At 34.1% G+C, this 19,381-nt stretch overlaps 1 protein-coding gene across 3 annotated transcripts; it reads left to right on the top strand.

The window, feature by feature from the left end:
* Positions 1–586: 586 nt before the first annotated feature.
* Positions 587–9,673, top strand: LOC144568821 (pre-mRNA-processing factor 39-2-like). 3 transcript variants are annotated; one of them, XM_078319216.1, is made up of 15 exons: positions 587–790; positions 1,125–1,192; positions 1,479–1,631; positions 2,208–2,305; positions 2,973–3,202; positions 3,767–3,934; positions 4,320–4,677; positions 5,230–5,373; positions 5,754–5,906; positions 6,300–6,416; positions 6,661–6,738; positions 6,818–6,967; positions 7,466–7,990; positions 8,508–8,840; positions 9,456–9,673. In XM_078319216.1, the coding sequence occupies exons 3-15, from the start codon at positions 1,571–1,573 to the stop codon at positions 9,501–9,503; spliced, it is 2,463 nt and encodes an 820-aa protein (XP_078175342.1). In that variant the 5' UTR covers positions 587–790; positions 1,125–1,192; positions 1,479–1,570; the 3' UTR covers positions 9,504–9,673. The 3 variants fall into 3 exon arrangements, with proteins under 3 accessions (XP_078175342.1, XP_078175343.1, XP_078175344.1); XM_078319217.1 differs by lacking the exon at positions 1,125–1,192; XM_078319218.1 differs by lacking the exons at positions 1,125–1,192; positions 1,479–1,631.
* The last annotated feature ends 9,708 nt before the right edge of the window (positions 9,674–19,381 follow it).

Raw genomic sequence — 19,381 nt, 5'->3', positions numbered from 1 at the left:
ATATTTTCAAAATAAGAGGCAAAAAAACAATTACAACTATTTTTAAAAATTGTAAAATTCGGTCTCCAAGCACATTTCAATATGGAGATCGTGTTGAGCGGTTCGAATCGGTTGTTTGAATTTTCAAAATAAAAATATAGTACCATGGAGCAAAAACTTGTTTTACTCAATAGTTCATTTTAGCCCAACTCATCTAACAATATTGAATTTACTTCATAATTTGCCTGTAAGCTACGTTTGGATGCACTCTAGAATAGCTAGAATAGCTACTATTTGAGAATAGTAGATGAGAATAGTGATTTTTGGAAGAGTGTGAAAATAGTGTTGATGTGGTACTATTTGAAATAGCGAAAATGTTGTTTGGATTGAACATTTAGAATAGCAATGGAGGGATTGAACATTTGAGAGAGCACCAATTGCTATTCCGATTTTTTATAAGAATAGCAGAACAACGCTATTCTCGCTGTTCTGAATAATAATTGAGTATGTTTGAATGGATCGAAACAACGCTATTGTCAGTGCATCCAAGCATAAATGTCTAATTTACTCATTCTTTTAATTTCTTTCAAATGTACGTCCAACGAACACTCGTTCACGTCTCTCTAAAACAAAAACCCTAGTCGTCAATTCCAGTGCGACTCCGGTGTGCTCTCTCCTCCACCGACACCCTAGCACCGATTCCTCTCCCTGAGTGTCTCTCTCCAGTACTCGACCTCTCCCCTAGCGCCTCTCTTTAGCTCGCGCCTCCTCCTTACCTCTCTTGCATTTCCAAACCTCGACTCCATTACTGGTAAGCTCTCTCCCTCTCCATTGTTCTATCTAATTTTCTTAAATCTCATAGTTGCCTCTTTTCTAGTAGAAAATATTGAATATTATACGTCCAAGTAGTACAAACTTCAGTCACAGAGTCACACACGGCTTTCAAATTAAAATTGCAACTTTATTTCGGTTGAAATTTTATTTTCATTATCTATAACAGAAGAGTATACTACAACTTCGGGTTATAATTTCATTAGAAAACGGTTGCAAATTCTCCCATGCGCACAGCTCTCCCTCAAATTTTCTAAATAACCATTATCAATTTTTCTGAGGCTCTGACTGAAATTGCTCTCCTCTCTCTCAAGTATCTGAAGTTGGAAGCAACTTCGACTCTCTCTCTCCACTGAAGCAATAAAGATCAGAAATCAATGAGGTGAATTTTACCATAGTCGGGGAAGTGCAAAACTAGTTCTAATTGAACTGGTTTCGATTCATGCTCCCTCTATTATTTTCCAATTTGGTATTTTTTTATTTTCTAATTTGTAGTTGGATGAAAGTTTGAAAGTTCAAATTAGGTTTAAATTAGAAGTTAAAGAGAATTGCAATTTGTAAATTTGGAATTAATTAGAGTTAAATTTAGGGTTTAATTTGTAACCGATTAGTTAATGGGTTTGAATCTGATAAGCTATTTAAACCCGATTCTTGCCCTCCTCTGGCAGAAATCCTGCGTCCGCCCCTGCTAACACTGGAGAAATCGTAAGCTGGACCTGGTCTTTCTAGAGTTGCTACACCTGTTCCAAGAGTTCTCCTAATGGAGGAGGAATCTACAGCTGCTGAAAACGGTGCTTCTGACCACCCAATGGACAACTCCAGTTCGCTCTCTCTCTCTCTCTATATCTCTCTGAGTGTGTTGAGTGTAGGTGTTAAAGTGATTTGGGCCAATTTTTGTCAAAATCTGATACTTTATGTGATTTGAAGAAGAAATTCAAATAATACTTTTTTAGGACTGAAATGTTGCAATTTATTGGTTTATCAGTTTATTTGAGAAAAGATGCAAAACCCATTTTCATATTCAAAATATTTACACTTTACCCTTTTAAGTAATTAATTGGGAATTATTTTTGTTACATAACCATGTCTAGTAGATCAAATGCCTTGACCTGACAATCTTGATAATGTTTTGCCAAATTGGGCAATAGTTTTTCAAAAATAAAAAAAATGTTTATGTACACTTTTTAAGCTTGCCTATGAAATTTCAAGCAAATTAGAGTACTATTTGATTATTTATCATAGTTTAATTATAAACTGTTACAAATTTTAATTTTTCAGTAAAACATGGATCAAGTCTCATCATCTTTTATATACATGACATATAAGTATTGGAAAAGATGATAAATTAGCATACATGAGAGAATATTTAGTATACTTCTTAATTTTCTTCTTTTCAGTTTATACTATAGAAAAGCTGAGAGAAATGCTGGACAGTGCAAGCACGGATTTTGATGCATTAGTTTCACTGATCAGAGAAGTTGAGCATTCTTCGCTGGTAGTACCAGATTAGATTTATTGATTTATCTTGATCCAACTTTTTGCTTTTTAATGGCTAAATATGCTATTAAGTCCAGAACTTTATAACATTATTTTGTAGAGGTTGGCTAAGATCAAAGTGGTAGTTCCTGAGCTTTGGTGCTACCAATTCGTTTTTCAATTTTCAAAGTTCAAAATGTCGATCCGGACCGTTCAAGTTGTTCTCCATATTAAATTGTGCTTAGAGACCAAATTTTACATTTTTCTGAATTTTTTTACTATTTATTAAGCCACTTTGAAAATCGCAGATCCAACGGTGGCTTCTGATTTTACTGTTTTGTTAACCCACCATTGGATCAGTGATTTTCAAAGTGGCTTAATAAATAGTAAAAAAATTCAAAAAAATGTAAAATTTGGTCTCCAAGCACATTTTAATATAAAGATCAACTTGAACGGTTCAGATCGACATTTTGAACTTTGAAAATTGAAAAACGAATTGGTAGCACCAAAGCTCAAGAACTACCACTTTGATCTTAGCCAACCTCTTATTTTGTATTAGTAAACATCCTAGAACAATCCAAGTAACTTCCACTTTAGTACTTTACTTGCCGACTAAATAAAAAATTAGAAAAACAAAAAACATATCAGCATAAACCTAATTTATGAAATTTTGGTTTCATGTGCAGAATGACATTGGTGCTGTAGACCTAATTTATGATAAATTTCTACTGGAATTCCCCTTATGCTATGCATTTTGGGTCAAGTATGGAGCACATAAGTTGCGCCTATGTGAACCGAATGAGGTGGTACAAGTGTATGAAAGAGCGGTACAAGCATTGACCTTCTCTGTGGATCTGTGGTGTAATTATTGCACATTTGGTGCTCTCACATTTGATGATCCATCTGATATCAGAAGGTAAACTAAAGGGAAGAAGTACAATGGTTAAATTAGGGGTGTTCATTGGGTCAGTTCGGTGAAAACTGAATTAAAATAGCTTGTTTATTGGGTCAGTTCGGTTAAAACTGAATTAAAATAGTGAAATGAAAATTTTATTTGGTTTTCAAAAATCAAACCGAACCAACTTTAATTAAACTTGTCAACTGAATAAGAACCGAACCAAAAAACTGAAGTAAATTTTCGGTTTGTTTGGTTGAACTGAAAAAGGAGAGATTAAATTTCAAAAGGTCAAACTCAATAAATACACAAATACATTTAATAATCATAGAAATAAATATCAAGATATATATCAATTGAATTGAAATAAGAGAGATTAAACTGAACCAAAGTAATTCAAAAATTCAACCGAACTGAAACCATTTAAACTGAAAAACCGAACCATTTAATCCAAAATTTGTCTGTTTTATTGAAAACCAAATAAAGGGATCCATTGAACAGTGAACACCCCCTAGCATAACTTTATTGAGGGTCATTGATTGTTGTGTTCTTATTTGATTTATTACATTTTTTGGATAATTTCAGATTATTTGAGAGGGCCTTGTCTTTTGTTGGAAAGGATTATTTGTGCTACAAGATATGGGATAAATACATAGAGTTTGAGTATTCTCATAAACAGTGGCACCGGCTTGCAAATATATACATTCTCATCCTCAAATTCCCTACTAAGAAGTTACATGCATATTATGAGAGGTACATATCATTCTATGTATATACATTTCTTCTTTTGTTGGATATTTTTGAGTAAATACAAACATTTTTGTTTGTTTGTTTACAGCATACACTTATGTGTCAATCAAAGCATAAGTAATAAAAAATCACTGAACTGCCGCTAGCCTTTTCTTTTAAATTGAACAAAATTGCTTCCAAACTGTATGTCTACCAAAAAAATTTCTTTTTGGTATAGTTGGGAGCAAAATTGCCAATATTTACAAAAAATTTCAAATATGAGAACTGCCGGTTTATGTCCAACTATTAAGCATTATTCAGAAGGTCTTGTTATTTTTTTTTATTGAAAGGTCCCATTTCATATTTGCTTTCTAAAGAGGACTTGTTTATTTTCAAATAAGTGATTCAGTTTTAAGAAGCTAGCCTCTTTACTTGAAGAAGAAGCATCAATTCAAGGCATAGAATTTGTGTCACTGTCAAATCAAGACGGAGAAACAGTGAAGAATTTTGAAATTTCAGATATTTTGAGTGTAATTCAAGGTTTTACAGATGCCAACAGTCACAAAATGGATACTGACATGATAAAGAAATATTTGTGGGCTGGAGAGGAAATGTACAGGAGATCATGTGAAATTGAGAAGAATATAATTTGCTATGAGAACAATATAACAAGGCACTATTTTCATGTGAAACCGCTTGATGATTCTCAGCTTGAGAATTGGCACCGATATCTCGATTTTGTTGAGACACAAGGAGATTTGGATTGGGTATGAAAAAAATACTCTTTATTTCCAATTATGCCCCTGAACAGTGGCTATTTGCATGTGCATGTATATCCCTCAGAAGTCTTTTTCTCTTTATAATTTCATTTGAAGTGGGACATATGCATTAGTTATGACTTCTAATTGATATATGCATTTGATAACCTTTTGAAGAATGTTTATTATCAAATTGCAGTAGTTATTGAGAGGTTTAAAATGGGTTCGTCATGCCTTGTCTTTTTTTTTTAATAGAATAATGACAAAAAAATCCCAAAATTAAATAAAAGAAGTTTACTATTTGATATGATTTATACCATTTCTTTATGTGCATGTACTTCATTTTTCTCTTCACTTTGATGGGCATTGAGAGTTTGGAAAAAAAGAAATGCATATAAAATAGTCCACATTAATGGGATATTGACAAACCTCTTGATATTTTTTTTTCTTTTAAATTTTTTTATCAAGCGACTAATAAATGGAGGCATTTGAATCCTCCTCTATAGTTTACTACTTATTTCTAAAATATTTTTTGTTATTTTTATCTTTTTTTGTTGCTAGATGGTAAAGCTTTCTGAGAGATGTTTGATTCCATGTGCCAACTACCCTGAGTTTTGGATTCGGTACATGGATTTTGTACATGCACAAGGTGGGAAAGAAATTGCCAATAATGCCCTTGGCCGTTCACCCCCATTCTTCCAAAAGGTAATTTTATTTTCTCGAAGTATATAAATATTTTTTGCATGAGGGTTAGTGTACCGGCTTTTGTTGAATTGAAGTTGAGTAGGTATTAGGGAGAGTTTGGGGATTAAGCATTAAAGTGTTACCAAACACTATACCAGCGATTTTGTTGAAACATCAATTGGCACTGTGTATCTATACAAAATAGGTCATATCTTTTGTGCTACCTGCTGTAAGAGAATTAGGTGAGTAAATATGTAACACACATCATACTTTTTTTATACTAACTTATATTAGTATTAACCTGTAATTTGTACCATTTTTTTTGGTCAAATTATTTTTAAAATTTTCCTCTTTTTTTTTGAATGATAAACTGCCTTCTGTGAATTCTCATTTTGAGATAGAAAGTGCCAGCGTATCGCATGTACTGTGCAATGATGAAAGAGGAGTTGGGAAATTCGTTGAGTTCTTGCTCATTACTTCTCCATGATTTCAACCGTTTTTCTTCTAATTATATTAAAGATATTTACCGGGAGGCTAATTTGGAAAAGCGCAAGGTATTCCAACTAATTCAATTTTTTTTTTACCCCTAAACCAAATAAATAAAAAAACTTTATTCCAGAAAATAAGCCCATATTCTTCTCTATTCTAGTCTTAACCCTCTCTATTCTACTCTACTCTAGAATAAGGATCTCTATTCCAGATCTACATTCTTCTTATTCCCCTTAATCCTCCCAAAATCTGAAAAATATTACCCTATTCCCCTATTCTTACATATCTACTCTCTTTATTACCTCTATTCCCTCTATTTTGTTTTTTATTTGACCAAGAAGTAAAGATATTTTCATGCCTTCTGTTACTGTGCCAAGAACTTCTCATTTTTGCTGTTTTATTTTCTGTTCCTTTAATTTTCTTTTACTTATTTTCATTATTTTTTTTATTTATATCAGGGAAATATCAAGGGTGCTTTCGAGTTATATGAGAATGAAATTGAATATGCTGTAGAGAAAAAGAATGTTGAAGTTGCTTCAAGTCTTTACATTAACTTTGCACAATTCACATTTGCGGTATGGTACAGAACAAAAATTTAATTGTGAGGATTCAGCTGCTTTGAAAACCGTATGCCCCAATCATGCCTCCACATTGGAAAATAATTATAATTAAAATTTTAAAATTCAAATCATAAAATGAATCAGAGTTGTGATAGAAATTATAATATTTTAATTAATCCCCTTATAATCAGTTCATTTGAAGTCTTCTCTTTTACTATCTGTTCTGAATTATATTTCTTGCAATTTTTTGTTTTTATAGGCAACTGGTAGCAGGGATGCGGCTAGAGAAGTCTTTCTTAGGGGGATTAAACAAATGCCATGCAATTCTCTAATCAAAGTTCTGTGTAACTTGAAATAATTTATTACTATATTTTCATCTGTAAATTTTTCCTAGTAATGATTATTGAAACTTGTAGGGGTTGATTCAATTTGAGATGATTCATGGTGGGACCAGTCAGATACCGATTTTAGATTCAATAATATCTAATGTGATAGAACCTCGAACTGATGAATCTATGCCTTTATGCTATGAAGACCGTGAAGAGATCTCTATGTTGTTTTTTGATGTGAGTGCCCTTTTTTTTTAATATCCATTAGCTAATTATTCTTTTGTTTAAACAATAATTGAGGAGTGGGGCTATGGTACTTTGCCAAGCGCGTATTGGCTCGTACTATGGATTCATATATCTGTTTTCAAAGTTCAAATAGTCGATTTGAAATGCTCAACATGATCTTCATATAAAAAAGGTAGTTGAAGACGGATTTTACTTTTTTTTTTTGAATTGTTTTACTATTTGTTTAGTTGAAAATCACTACTTTTGGATGGTCCATAATTTTCAAAATAGGTGATTTCTACTTATTTTATAAAATAGTAAAAAAATTCTAAAATAATGTAAAATTTGATCTCCAAGTACATTTTCATATGAATGTCATGTTGAACAGTTCAGATTGACTGTTTGGACTTTGAAAACGAAAATATGGATCCATAGTACGGATCAATGTGCCCCTTTTAAAGTACCATAGCCTCACACTCATAATTGAGATAATCTTATTTTTGTGTACAGTTTGTAGACCTTTATGGAAAACCCGCACAGATCAGAAAGGTGTGGGCCCGCCACTGTGTACTTTTCCCGAAGGAATCACGAAATGCATACTCCCTAACTGATTCCACTAGCAATAAAAGAGCAAAATTAGAGAAAAATGAGTCCATTTTAGGAAAAAAGGAGGTGATTTTGCAACCGAATTTGGAATCAATAGTACTGCCAGAAACTCAAAATCCCGAATCAAAAACCAACTTTTCTGTTCCTGCGCCTGAGAATAATTTAAATAGCAATAACAGTATCGATCATAATAGTGATGTTGAGAAAACCGACCCGGTAAGAGCAAATCCAGAATCCGAAACTATAGACACGAAACCTGACGAGTCTTTGCAAATAAGCCCAATTCAGGGCGAATGCTCGAAGTCAGAAGTGGAATTGGGTCAAAATCGACCCGTTTCGAATCCAGACCTGGCAAGATCTAATAATCTGATACAGACTTCACAACCGTCATTTCAGACATTTCCTACAGGAGCCTTGGCACAATCTTTGGTTAGTGTTTTTGTGCATTTTGCACTTTCAACCTTGTTTTTTTTTTAATTTTAAGATTCTATTTGTCACATGTGCTTGCTTGTGCGAATATATAGCTCATAGCGTACCCATAACTGTAAAATCACATGTATTCTTTAATAGATGAGGGTTAATTTAATAGAAAAGCTCCCTATGTTTACATTTAACAGTTCTTTGGCCTATAACCCTCATTTTTTAGTTGGCAACAGTGAATTTAAAAATTTCCATCTAAATTATTGTGAAAACTATATTATGTTCTCATTAGACAAGTGATTAGAGTTAGAATTTTAGAGAGGTATGATGAACAATAGGAGGAACAAATTTGGAGGGACCTTGGAGAAATTACCTTGGTCTGAGCTCTAGAGTTTAGGTTTTAGGGTTTAGCATTTAGGATTTAGGGAATGCTCATGCTAGTAATGGGTTTTTGTAATTTTCAAAACACTAGCAACCCCTACTCATATAAACTGAATCCAGTTGAACTAACAAAACAAAATGACAGAATGGAGGTGTCCAATCAGGGCAAGTGTGTCCATCTCAGATGTGGCAACACAACCAAAACCAACTACAACAGATGTACTATTGCCTCCAGTTACAGCAACAGCAGTTACAGCAACAGGTTTTACAGAAAAATCAGTTGCAGTCAAATCATTCCTCGCCTAGCAACAACTCGTTGCAGGAGAAGCAACAGCAGTTGCAGCAACAGATGATTTATTACCAGCAAATGTACCAGATGTATTTGCAGCAGTCGATGCAAGTTCAACAGCAACAGCAGCAGCATTGGTACCAGTTTCAGCAACAGCAGATGGCACTGGCCAATGCACCTCACTCTCAGGTCTTTAGTTTTTATGTTGTTTATTGTTTTTCTTTTATTTAAAAACATTTTTATTCAAGTGAGGCTATGGTACTATGAATAGCGTAGGTTAGTCCGTACTACAGATCAATTTTTTTGCTTTCAAAGTCCAAATAGTCGATCGAAACCGTTCAACATGATTTCCATATGAAAATGTACAAATTTTACATTTTTTTAGATATCTTTTACTATTTTTAAAATAGATAGAAAATCACTTGATCTAAAGATTCTGGACCATTAAAAAGTAGTGACATTCTACCTATCTAAATAAAATAGTAAATAAATTCTAAAAAATGTAAAATTTAGTCTCTAAAAAACGAAGATATTAAAAAGTAGTGATCATTTTGAACGGTTCAGATTAACTGTTTGGATTTTGAAAACGAAGACATTGATCCATAGTACGGACCAATGTGCGCTATCCATAGTATCATAGCCAATTTGCAAACAAGCAGTAGTCTAACCAAGGAAAGGAGATACCTCAGGTTTTTGCATAATTTTTTAATTAATTTGTGTAAAAATTAAACTAAATTTATAGGGTATGACACTTGAGTTAATTCAAATTTTGTATGAATTTTATGTTCTTTCAATTGTTTGCAGGATAAAGAGCAGCTAGCATCTTCGCATCCGTCAACTCCTATCAAATAATATTTGTTTTTATGTTTTTTTTGAACTGGATGTGTGAGGCAATCAGTGGCTGCTTTTTTTTTTATGCTTTTTTTTTTTTTTTCTTGATAGATCTAATGGACTAGGTTGTAGTTTAGATGGAATTTGATGAAATATATTCTTGTTTTGGAGATGATTTATCAAATTGCATAGTGTTATTTCAAAGTTGTGTCAATTTGTGCTTTCTAACATTGAAGTTTTGACTTTGTACAGTGCACAGGATATAGAATCAAAACAGCATTGCATATAGAGGTTTAATGGGCGGGCGGGTACGGGTACCCCGGGTATACCCGGGACGGGTACTGGTACGTCTCGGGTACGGGTAGGACGGGTACAAGGGTATACGGGTACGGGTATGGTCGGGTATATTTTTCAAAAATCATACCCTACCCGTCCTATACCCGTACCCGTGTACCCTTGACGGGTAGGGCGGGTATGGGTATTTTTTTTTTTTTTGCTGTTTTTTTTTTTCTGGTTTTTTTTTCTGGTTTTTTTTTCTGGTTTTTTGTTGGTTTTTTTCTGGTTTTTTGTTGGTTTATTCTGTTTTTTTTCTGGGAGGGAAAAACAGAATTTTTGAATTTTGAATTCGGATGAACAGTACTCGGGTATCGGGTACGGGTACTCGGGTACGGGTATAGTCGGGTACGGGTAAACTCGGGTAGGGTATGGTCGGGTATTGGTCCAAAAAAACGGGTCCGGTCCGGTTTATGCCGGTACCCGCGTACCCGAGTACCCGAGTACCCGAGTACCCGACCCATACCCGGGCTCGGGCACGGGTACCCCGGGTGGCGGGCACGGGCGGGTATGGTCGGGTATACCCGACCCGGGTATTGTTAATCCACTAATTGCATATGCTTAGTGCGCTGCATGAAGCCAAAACTACTCCGTTAAGATATTTACCCAGATTTGCACTTTTAAATAATAATAACACAAGACAAACAATATCAAATTTTAACATTAAAATATCAGAAGTATCTTAGTGTTAAATTTTACATGATGGTTTATCATAACAAATTTTAAATTGGGTATTCAAAATCAGTAATTTGCAATTACTTTTGTAATTGACATGGTAGGCATCTTTTGAGAGAGAGATTATCAAAGACAATTTGTTTAACACCAAAATGTAACCCCAAATGTACTCATGTTCATGAAATAAAGAAGCTCAATTGGAAATTTCTTATTTTCTGTTGGAATTTTGAAATTTTCTTTTTTGCTTGATCAGTTCTGTTGAATTTTTTTCTCTGATTTTTGCATCTCTAATTTTTGCATTTTGCTTTGATAATAAAAAAAGCTTGAACGGATTTTTAAATAAAATCAAATAAAGAACCTTTGTGCAATTTTTGCATGTTTGCCCACCTAAAATCACTTGCATATCTAATCTGAAATAAATAAAGTGTTTTTACATTGATATTTACAATCACGTGGTGCTTTTCTTTGACTACAATAAGACATCCTTTTGATTGTTATTACAATCGCCACGTGACAATCACGTGACAACAACCCCCTTGCACTTTAGTTTTTAATTAGCTTCATCAATTAATCTTGTGTTTTAAGATTTGAGAATCTTTATTGGGCCTTGATTCTCAGTCAGGCCACCGGCCCACTGTCAGAGAAGAGAAAGGAATTCATTATCACCGAAGATACATTATTTTTTTGGGTTTGAATTTGATCCGTTCATTACATATTAGCATGAATCTTAAAGGATCCATGTGCATTAAAAGTTTGACGGGATTGGTCCAGATTATGATCAGACAGTCTGGATTGAAACTCAAATGGTGAGGTAATGCAGAGGATCTAGACTCGAAGTTAGTATACTGAGTTAAAATTTTAATATTGGGTTATACTGTATATAATCTTGTGTAAATAGGAAAAATAGCAACGGCTATAATTTTGTCTAAATAGGAAATTGCAACGGCTATATTATAATATAGTGAGCAAAGAAAAGATGCCATGGAACCCGAGGACAGGAGAATGTCGCTAGCTACCAAATTCAATCAATCTGACGAAGAAAAGATAGCAGCAAACAACACACTCAAACCAGAGCACCAGGTGCCGTTTTTTTTATTAATCGAAAATAAATAAATAAAATATCGTTAAAGGAGATTGTTTTGCAGAAAATTCGATAGCTAGGTAGAACGGATTGGTTTAAAATTAACTAAATTTTAACTAAATGGAGGAAAAAAAATCAGGGACGGTAAAAATATTCCCGTCCGACCGCAAAAAAAAAAAAAAAAAAAAAAAAAAGCCCTGGGATGGAGTAGATTGTACCGTCCAGGAGTGGGAAAAAAATGATTCGAAGTGATTCTATTGATGATTGTTATTAGAAGGCAGATTCATATTTAGAAGACAGATTCATTTTTAATTAATTTTCATAAGGCCAAACCCCCTTTCAACAATTCAAATTTTCCAATAGAATAATCAACAGAGGTCAACAGGAATTTCATTGGTACCGATTACCAATTGACAGAACAACAATCAACAATAGAGGTCGGACGGGACAATCCACTCTATCCCGTTTTCTTTTTTTCTTTTTTCTTTTTTTTTCTTTTTTGACAGTTGGACGGAAAAGTTTTTACCATCTTCATTTTTTCCTCTGTTTAGTTAAAGTTTATTTAATTAGAAGTTGGATTAGTGAGACAGGATAAACTGTCCCGTCCTGTAGGACGGGATAATCCAACCCGTTCTATCTAGATATCGAAATTACCGCAAAACTATCTCCTTTAACGATATTTTATTTATTTATTTTCTATTAATAAAAAAACGGCACCAGGTGTGATCACTGTCATCTATGATCATAAATCTATATTAATTAGTTACCATGGATGAGAGTTGAGAGTTATGTTTTTGAATGCCACATTTTTTTACAATTATCTAAACTTTTTGTGATTCTTTTATTAATATGATTGACTGTCTAACTAATCGAAAACAAGAATTACTATAAATAAGTTGGTGTAAATTGGCAATAATAGAGAAGTTGATGACATAAATGTCGAAATATTCCGAGAACATCAAATAAATAACACAGAATATAGAGAGAGAATAGAGTAAGCGACTCTGCTTTTTTTAATTGTGGTGCTATTATGAATGCCTATCCTCTGCATTAACTCAAAAATGAATCTTTTGAGTTAAATGAATTTCAACCGTCTGATTTTAAACGAAGCCAATCTGGCCCCTGCTTATGATATAGGGAGCCCTTTAATATTAATGCGGATCTAGTCTGTACGAATCTTAAAACAAATTGGATGGTTAGAATTCATTAACTCAAAAGATTCCCTTTTGAGTTAATGCAGAGGATACAAATTCGCTCTATTATGCCATTTCTTTTGCCCTTTATACAAGGGTTTATACTTAATTTTGGCTCTTTTAATATATTATATGATTCTATGAAAAAATAATTCGTCATAAATTTAAGAATATAAAATTTAATACATCATTCTATTTTTAGTTCTTATTTATTTTTGCAAATTAGATTAAAACTTTTTAAAGTATCAAACTGTATCTATACCAATTTTTTTTCTCTTTAGAATACTAGACAGGCTGTCGAGTTACAGATACGACTAATGAAAATAATAAAACCACCTCAACGCTGATCCTCAATTCTAAAATCCCTTCCTGTTTTGAGCATTTCTATCTTGCATACTATAGTTACAAACTCCATGCAACTTATCATTTAATATAATCAAATGAGGGTATGACCCTTATTTTTCCTCAAAAAAAAAAAAAAAAAAAAAACCTTCCTGTTGAACAGAATTTTAACCAAAGGTCTCCCTCAGTCTCACTGACAATATTACATAGTTACATCCCAAGATGACTGGTCCCACTTTAATCCCTTGAAAAATTAAGTTGTTTCTCTGTCGCCAGATCTACCAACATGTATAGATCCAACGGCATAACCATTCCTTTATGCTTACAAAGACTTATTCTTAGTAACATCCGAGTCATAAATTGTTCAGACCAAAAGGAACAAAAAAACAAAACAAAAATTGAACAAATGAAATCCTGCAAAAGAGGATCTGAAGTGATTGTTTCAATCACAAGAGAAATGTTTTCTTTCTTTTACTTTTTATTCTCTTTTAATGATAAAAGAGAAACCAAAGTAAGTTAATGAGTGATTTTTATATGAGAGAGATCGTGTTTATAAACCGATCATAAGAGAGAGAGAGCTAAAGGGATTAATATCTAATTAATTACACCCAATTATGTAATACATAGTAATTGCAAATTTTGTAAACAATGCAACTGTTTGGCACAGTCTAGAAGATTAATTAAATAATATAAAAAAGAAGAAGTTATATGTTTGAACAAGAGCAAGACCGTTATTTGAACCAATTCTTAGAACAAGGAATGAAGACGTGCATGGATGTCACCTCCTAATTAAGTATTGAGTACCTATCTCAAACAATGAGCAAGTATGTAGAAACCACACGCCTAGCCCTCCCCTTGTGAGCACTATATAAACACACAATCCGATGCTTTGACACACACCACATCCATACCATCTAATAAATCATCAGAGTACAGAGGGAACTAAGTAACCATGACGGCACTCAATTTGTTGATCTTAGTTTCCCTCCTCATAGCAGCAGCAGCAGAGTGCCCTTTTTCCAATGGAGGAGCCAATGCACCGCCAAAGGATAATACTTACGCTCCTCCACCACCAACGACAACCGAATCGCCAGCTGGTGCTCCTACAGATGCACCAGCTGGTTCTCCTTCAGATGCTCCAGCGCTTGCTCCTACAGCCGTGCCTACGCCTGCACCAGCACCTGCACCTTCACAGAACAAAACAGCGGGGAAATTGAGTACGGACTACTACGCTAACATATGCCCAAATCTTGAAAGCCTTGTTCAAGGTGCTGTCAGAGGGATGATGGCCTCGTCACCAATAGCTGCAGCAGCCACTCTACGCCTCTTCTTTCATGATTGTTTTGCTACAGTAAGTTCATTCTTCATGTGCTTTACAAATGCTTCTCATGTTTTAGTTTAAATAATATAAATGTTTGTTTTTTATCACAATATATAATAACATTTGGTGATGTCTATAAATTCTTCTGCGTTGCAACTATAGGGCTGCGATGCTTCAATTATGATCACAAATCCAAGTAATGACGATGAGCGGCACAATCCTGAGAATCAATTTTTAAGAGTAGATGGGTACAACACAATCATCCAAGCAAAGAATGCGGTGGATGCGGATCCACAATGCACAAACAAGGTCTCCTGTGCAGATATTATAGCCCTTGCTGCTAGAGATGCAGTTCTCCTGGTAATGTTATTTAATTTGAGTGAATTACTTTACTATGCTATGTTTTTTTAATCAAAATATGAGATTAATTAGCTGGGCTTTGTGCGGCAGAGTGGTGGCCCAACATGGAAAGTGGAGCTTGGAAGGTACGATGCATTGGGGGCAAGAGCTAGTGATGTCGACCTTCCTTCGGCATCCGAAAATGTACCCCAACTAATGACGAGGTTCTCTGCCCAAGGGTTGAGCGTAACTGATTTGGTTGCACTTTCAGGTCGAATATCTGTTCTCTTCCTTTTTTTTTTAATCAACCCATATAATGAACAAGCTACTACCAAATGAATTGTGATGCAAAACTGATAACTTGTTAAGTTATTCATTTATAGGCGGTCATACACTCGGTGCTACTAGCTGTTTCTTTGTCAACCCCCGTCTTTATCCGACTGTCGACCCATTTTTGGACCCCGGTTTTGCTAGCCAACTTCAAGGCACATGCCCTTCATTTATGAACCCCAGTTCTTTTGTATTCTTCGATCAATCCGTGTTAACTTTTGACAATAACTACTTCTTGATGCTGCAACAAAAGAAGGGTGTCCTCTTCTCAGATAGTGTCTTGTACTTTGATCCAAGTTCACAGAGCATAGTGGACAAATTTGCAGCAGATCAAAATGCATTCTTCACAGCATTTAGTGACTCAATGGTGACGCTTGGAAGGCTCGGGGTGAAGACTGCTGCCAATGGTGAGATCCGCAAGAATTGTGTCTTCCCTAATTAATGGAGCTTGTTCTTTGTGTTGTACCTTTGTACTGTTGTTTGACTAATTGGTTGCATTTCCGTTTATTATTTTATTTTCTTTGGGAACTATAATTTTTGTTATTTGTTAATTCAAATCGGATGTAGCAACATGAGAGTTTTTACAATAAATCAGATATTTAAATTTTTTGTGTTGATCGAAATGACCGATGTTCACCGACTTCTCGCTGATTATATGTTGGAAATTTTGGTTTAGACAGAACAAGATTGATACATTCAATCATCTTATGTATATTGAGTTGAACAAAATTAATATATATTTCAAGTGTTCACTACATGCTCAGCATGTTTTTCTACGTTATAATGGCAATTAGCTTACCAAAATGTACAGAAAAACAAAATGTATATATATGAGAAACTAATTAGGAATGTCATCTAAAACTTAGCACAGACATCAACCAAAAAATTGATAGGAAAAGAGAGTGGTAAGGAGATATCAATCAAACGTATGTGAAACAGAGAGTGAGAGAGGGTGTGCATACGGAAAATAAACGGTTATGTGCCTTGCTTCCTATTTTCTAGACTTGTGCTTTTCTACTCTTTTAAGTTATCCATACAATCATACATCTATCAGTTTTATCCATTTACCTGTATCGATATCTGTTTTCTCATCACACGATTCTCTCTAGTAAAACGCCCAAGTCCAAAAAGAGCTCTAAGCCCAAATAATTAATTTCCTAATTAATGGAGTTTGTTCTAAGACCAAAAAAGAGCTCTAACCTGCTTTATGCTATTTAATTTCTAGTTTTTTGGCTTTCTAAAATAATAAAATTTTCAAAACAACTACAAAACAGTTTGAATGGGGACAATTGAGTCACAAGGGAGAGTGGGAAGGGGAGAGCCAGAAATGGATTCGCCGGGCGTCTTCCTTGAATTTCTCATAAATGTCCATTCTCATCTCTAACTTGAGGTTGTTCAATTCTATGTATCTGGTTAGATCTGATGTATTATTGTATGTAAAATACTCTTTAGCTGAATCTTCTTTTTATCTAAGATTTGTTTATCTAGGTTTAAGGTATAATCTAATACCATGTTCATCGATTGCTCCCGCGTGTTGGAACTCACTTATGTGCCCCAAAGGGCGATCACGGGAGGAATATTGTAGGTATTTCTTATTTCGCTCTAAATGGTTTGCTATATCTTAGGTTTTGTTATCTGGGTAATTGTTGAATCCACATGATATGTGTAATGTGTTTCACTTGATGTAGAGAGTTTTACTTGCCTTAATGATATTTTACATAAATATCTTGATTTTCAAGGTTCTCATGCCTGGAAAAAATATACTCATAGGATTACCATTATGCCATTATGGTTAGATATGTTCAATTTGGTATATCATGATCTGCATTTGAGAATAAAATCCTTGATTAGGATTTGTTCTGACAGTTAGTTATGATGTCTTGTTTGTAATGCAGCCTATATTATGCATGAATATGCAGCATGTCAAAACTGATGCAGGTGGGCCCTTCTGCATCAGGAGATCAGGTACGATGACTGACAGTGGGCCCACATGCAAGAGGCCTCGAAGCAGAATCCTGGGCCTCTCTTCCCTGTTCGCATGATATTATCTTGTTCCGGTACATTGTCGAGAAAATAATAGCTGGCAACACACAAGTGATAACTTCCCTTTTCTTATATTTTTTTTTTGTTAAAATTGTAGAAGTCCATATTTTATCTACTATGTGCAGCAAAATCCCATCTACAATTCTTTGGTTTTCGAGTCTTGTTGGTCATAGTTTATTAGTTGAACTTGATTCTTGTAGGACAGTGCACTTATACTTGCTGACAATGGGATATGTTGCATAAATGGGTTTGACAAGATGGATATAAAAGACCAGGTAAGAAAGGAAATATCATAATTTATAATCTCAATTCTTCTATATGCTTTAATTCAAATGGTGTATGGATTAACCTAATCCACAATTGCAATTCTTAAGGTTGCCATATACATGAACCAACCGAACTGCAGCGAATAATCAGCATTACAAAGTGGTAAATTAATCCAAGATGGGGGGCGATATTGACTAATCAAAGGCTCTTGATGTAAACATTCTCTGATTTTAGTTCTAGTTTTAGTTAACTTCACTTATATATTTTGCATATTGGACTATATAAACCAAATTACTTTACTCACAATTGACACCAATATTTCTTTATTTAGTATAGTACACTCAACTAGTCTGGAGATATGACGATAATACCCCTATATTTTTTTGGTATTGAGCCATTATACCGTCAGTTCATTACCAATTTATACAAATTAGAACCTTGAATAGTTGCATCTCAATCTCCTTAATATGGAGTTTGTTGTTTTCGGAGTTTAAAAACTCTGTGCTTATTAAAGGAAGGGGTAAATTTGTTTCTCTATAGAAATATAGAAATGGTTTTCTGTGCGCCAATATAATGGAACGCTGTTTACCTGCCAATGGTTGTTATCTGTTCCAAGTATGATATAATTTCAATTGCAGTTATTCATTTGATCTTGTCTGCAAAATGATGGATCGATGAGCCTAATCATGAGATAACTGATTACAACATTGCACACCACATTGTCAGAGTTCACCAGAAGCGTTTAGTGTCACAGGAGAGAATCTGCATCGCTCAAATTGATCCGATGTCAAAGGAAATGCTTAGGCAAATGTTGGCCCAAACAGCCCAATTTATCCTTCCCTTACCCGCTGCACTTTAGGCTACAAAATCGGGTCTGTTGACACTTCTTTTTTTAAGGTTAGCGAGCAAGGCTCACCAACATTTGTATTAAAGAAAAAAAAAAATGTACAATATTTTTATTACAAGTTACTTATCCTGGTTTCTCTAACTGACCCTCCCTATTACAATGTGAATATTACTCCTATTAATATACAATACTCTGATGAAAAATTAGCTTTCCCCAATATGTGCTGTTTAAGTGCCCTCCATCGATCTACTGACAAATTTATGCTTCGGTCTCATGTATTAATTGATTCACTCTTTTTATTTCTTTCGCAAACGTTCTTCTCCTTTCTCTCTACAGGAACCAAGTTCCTTCCGCCTACGTTACATTCTATTTAATTCGTTCCTCTCCGCTCTCCGGTCTGTTGACACTTTAGAGTTTAGACTACCAAATTTGATCCGATTGATTTAAAGTGTTAGATTAGCATTGACATTTGTGCAGAGTATTAAAATTATAAACCATCTCGAAAATTTAAACTAAGATTTTTTGTTTTTTTTTTTTTTTGTGACGATTCAAACAGTCTAGATTAAACATAGGACCTAATCGGATCTCCTATGCTCCCAATTAGGGTTGTAAACAAATCAAACTGAATCGAATTTACTCAGTTTGAGTTTGAGTTTGAATAATATTCAAATCGAACTGGTTTAATTTATTTCGAATCAAACTAATTTCAAATCAAATTAATTGTGAACTACACATTTTTCGAATCGAAGTCAATCGAATTACGAACTACAATTTTTTTTTTGACAACCATAGTTATATCGGTAGTTTATGTATAAGTTTTCTTCTCGCAGAACAAAATTCACACGGTTTTCTTTTACCTTTCACGAATTCACACTAATGAATTATGGGCCAGTTTAAGATTTCCTTACCTTTTACTCTGCTGATTGATTACAGTCACGACATGGATCTAGTCAAATGAAACTTATTCCATTATTAATTTGTTACGCTGCTGAAACATTTTTCTATTATAAGTTATTGTTATATTAATAATTTTAAGCTGTGATATAAGTTTGGTTCCTGCATTATTAAAAATTAATAGTTGAATCCATTAGTTGCATTATTTGAGATTCGAACCTAAATAGTCCGCAA

This window comes from Carex rostrata, chromosome 17, assembly GCF_964058835.1.
Source record: "Carex rostrata chromosome 17, lpCarRost1.2, whole genome shotgun sequence".
Taxonomy (NCBI): Eukaryota; Viridiplantae; Streptophyta; class Magnoliopsida; order Poales; family Cyperaceae; genus Carex; species Carex rostrata.
Note: the sequence above shows the minus strand (reverse complement) of the source record. Positions and strands in the feature narration are given on the sequence as shown.

Bases quoted from the DNA above. Each gene is read 5' to 3' on its own strand.
- LOC144568821 (XM_078319217.1), top strand. From the start codon at position 1,571: ATGGAGGAGGAATCTACAGCTGCTGAAAACGGTGCTTCTGACCACCCA. The intron at 3,935-4,319 runs GTACATATCATT...TAAGTGATTCAG, and splicing joins TTACATGCATATTATGAGAG to TTTTAAGAAGCTAGCCTCTT. The intron at 6,968-7,465 runs GTGAGTGCCCTT...TTTTGTGTACAG, and splicing joins TCTCTATGTTGTTTTTTGAT to TTTGTAGACCTTTATGGAAA.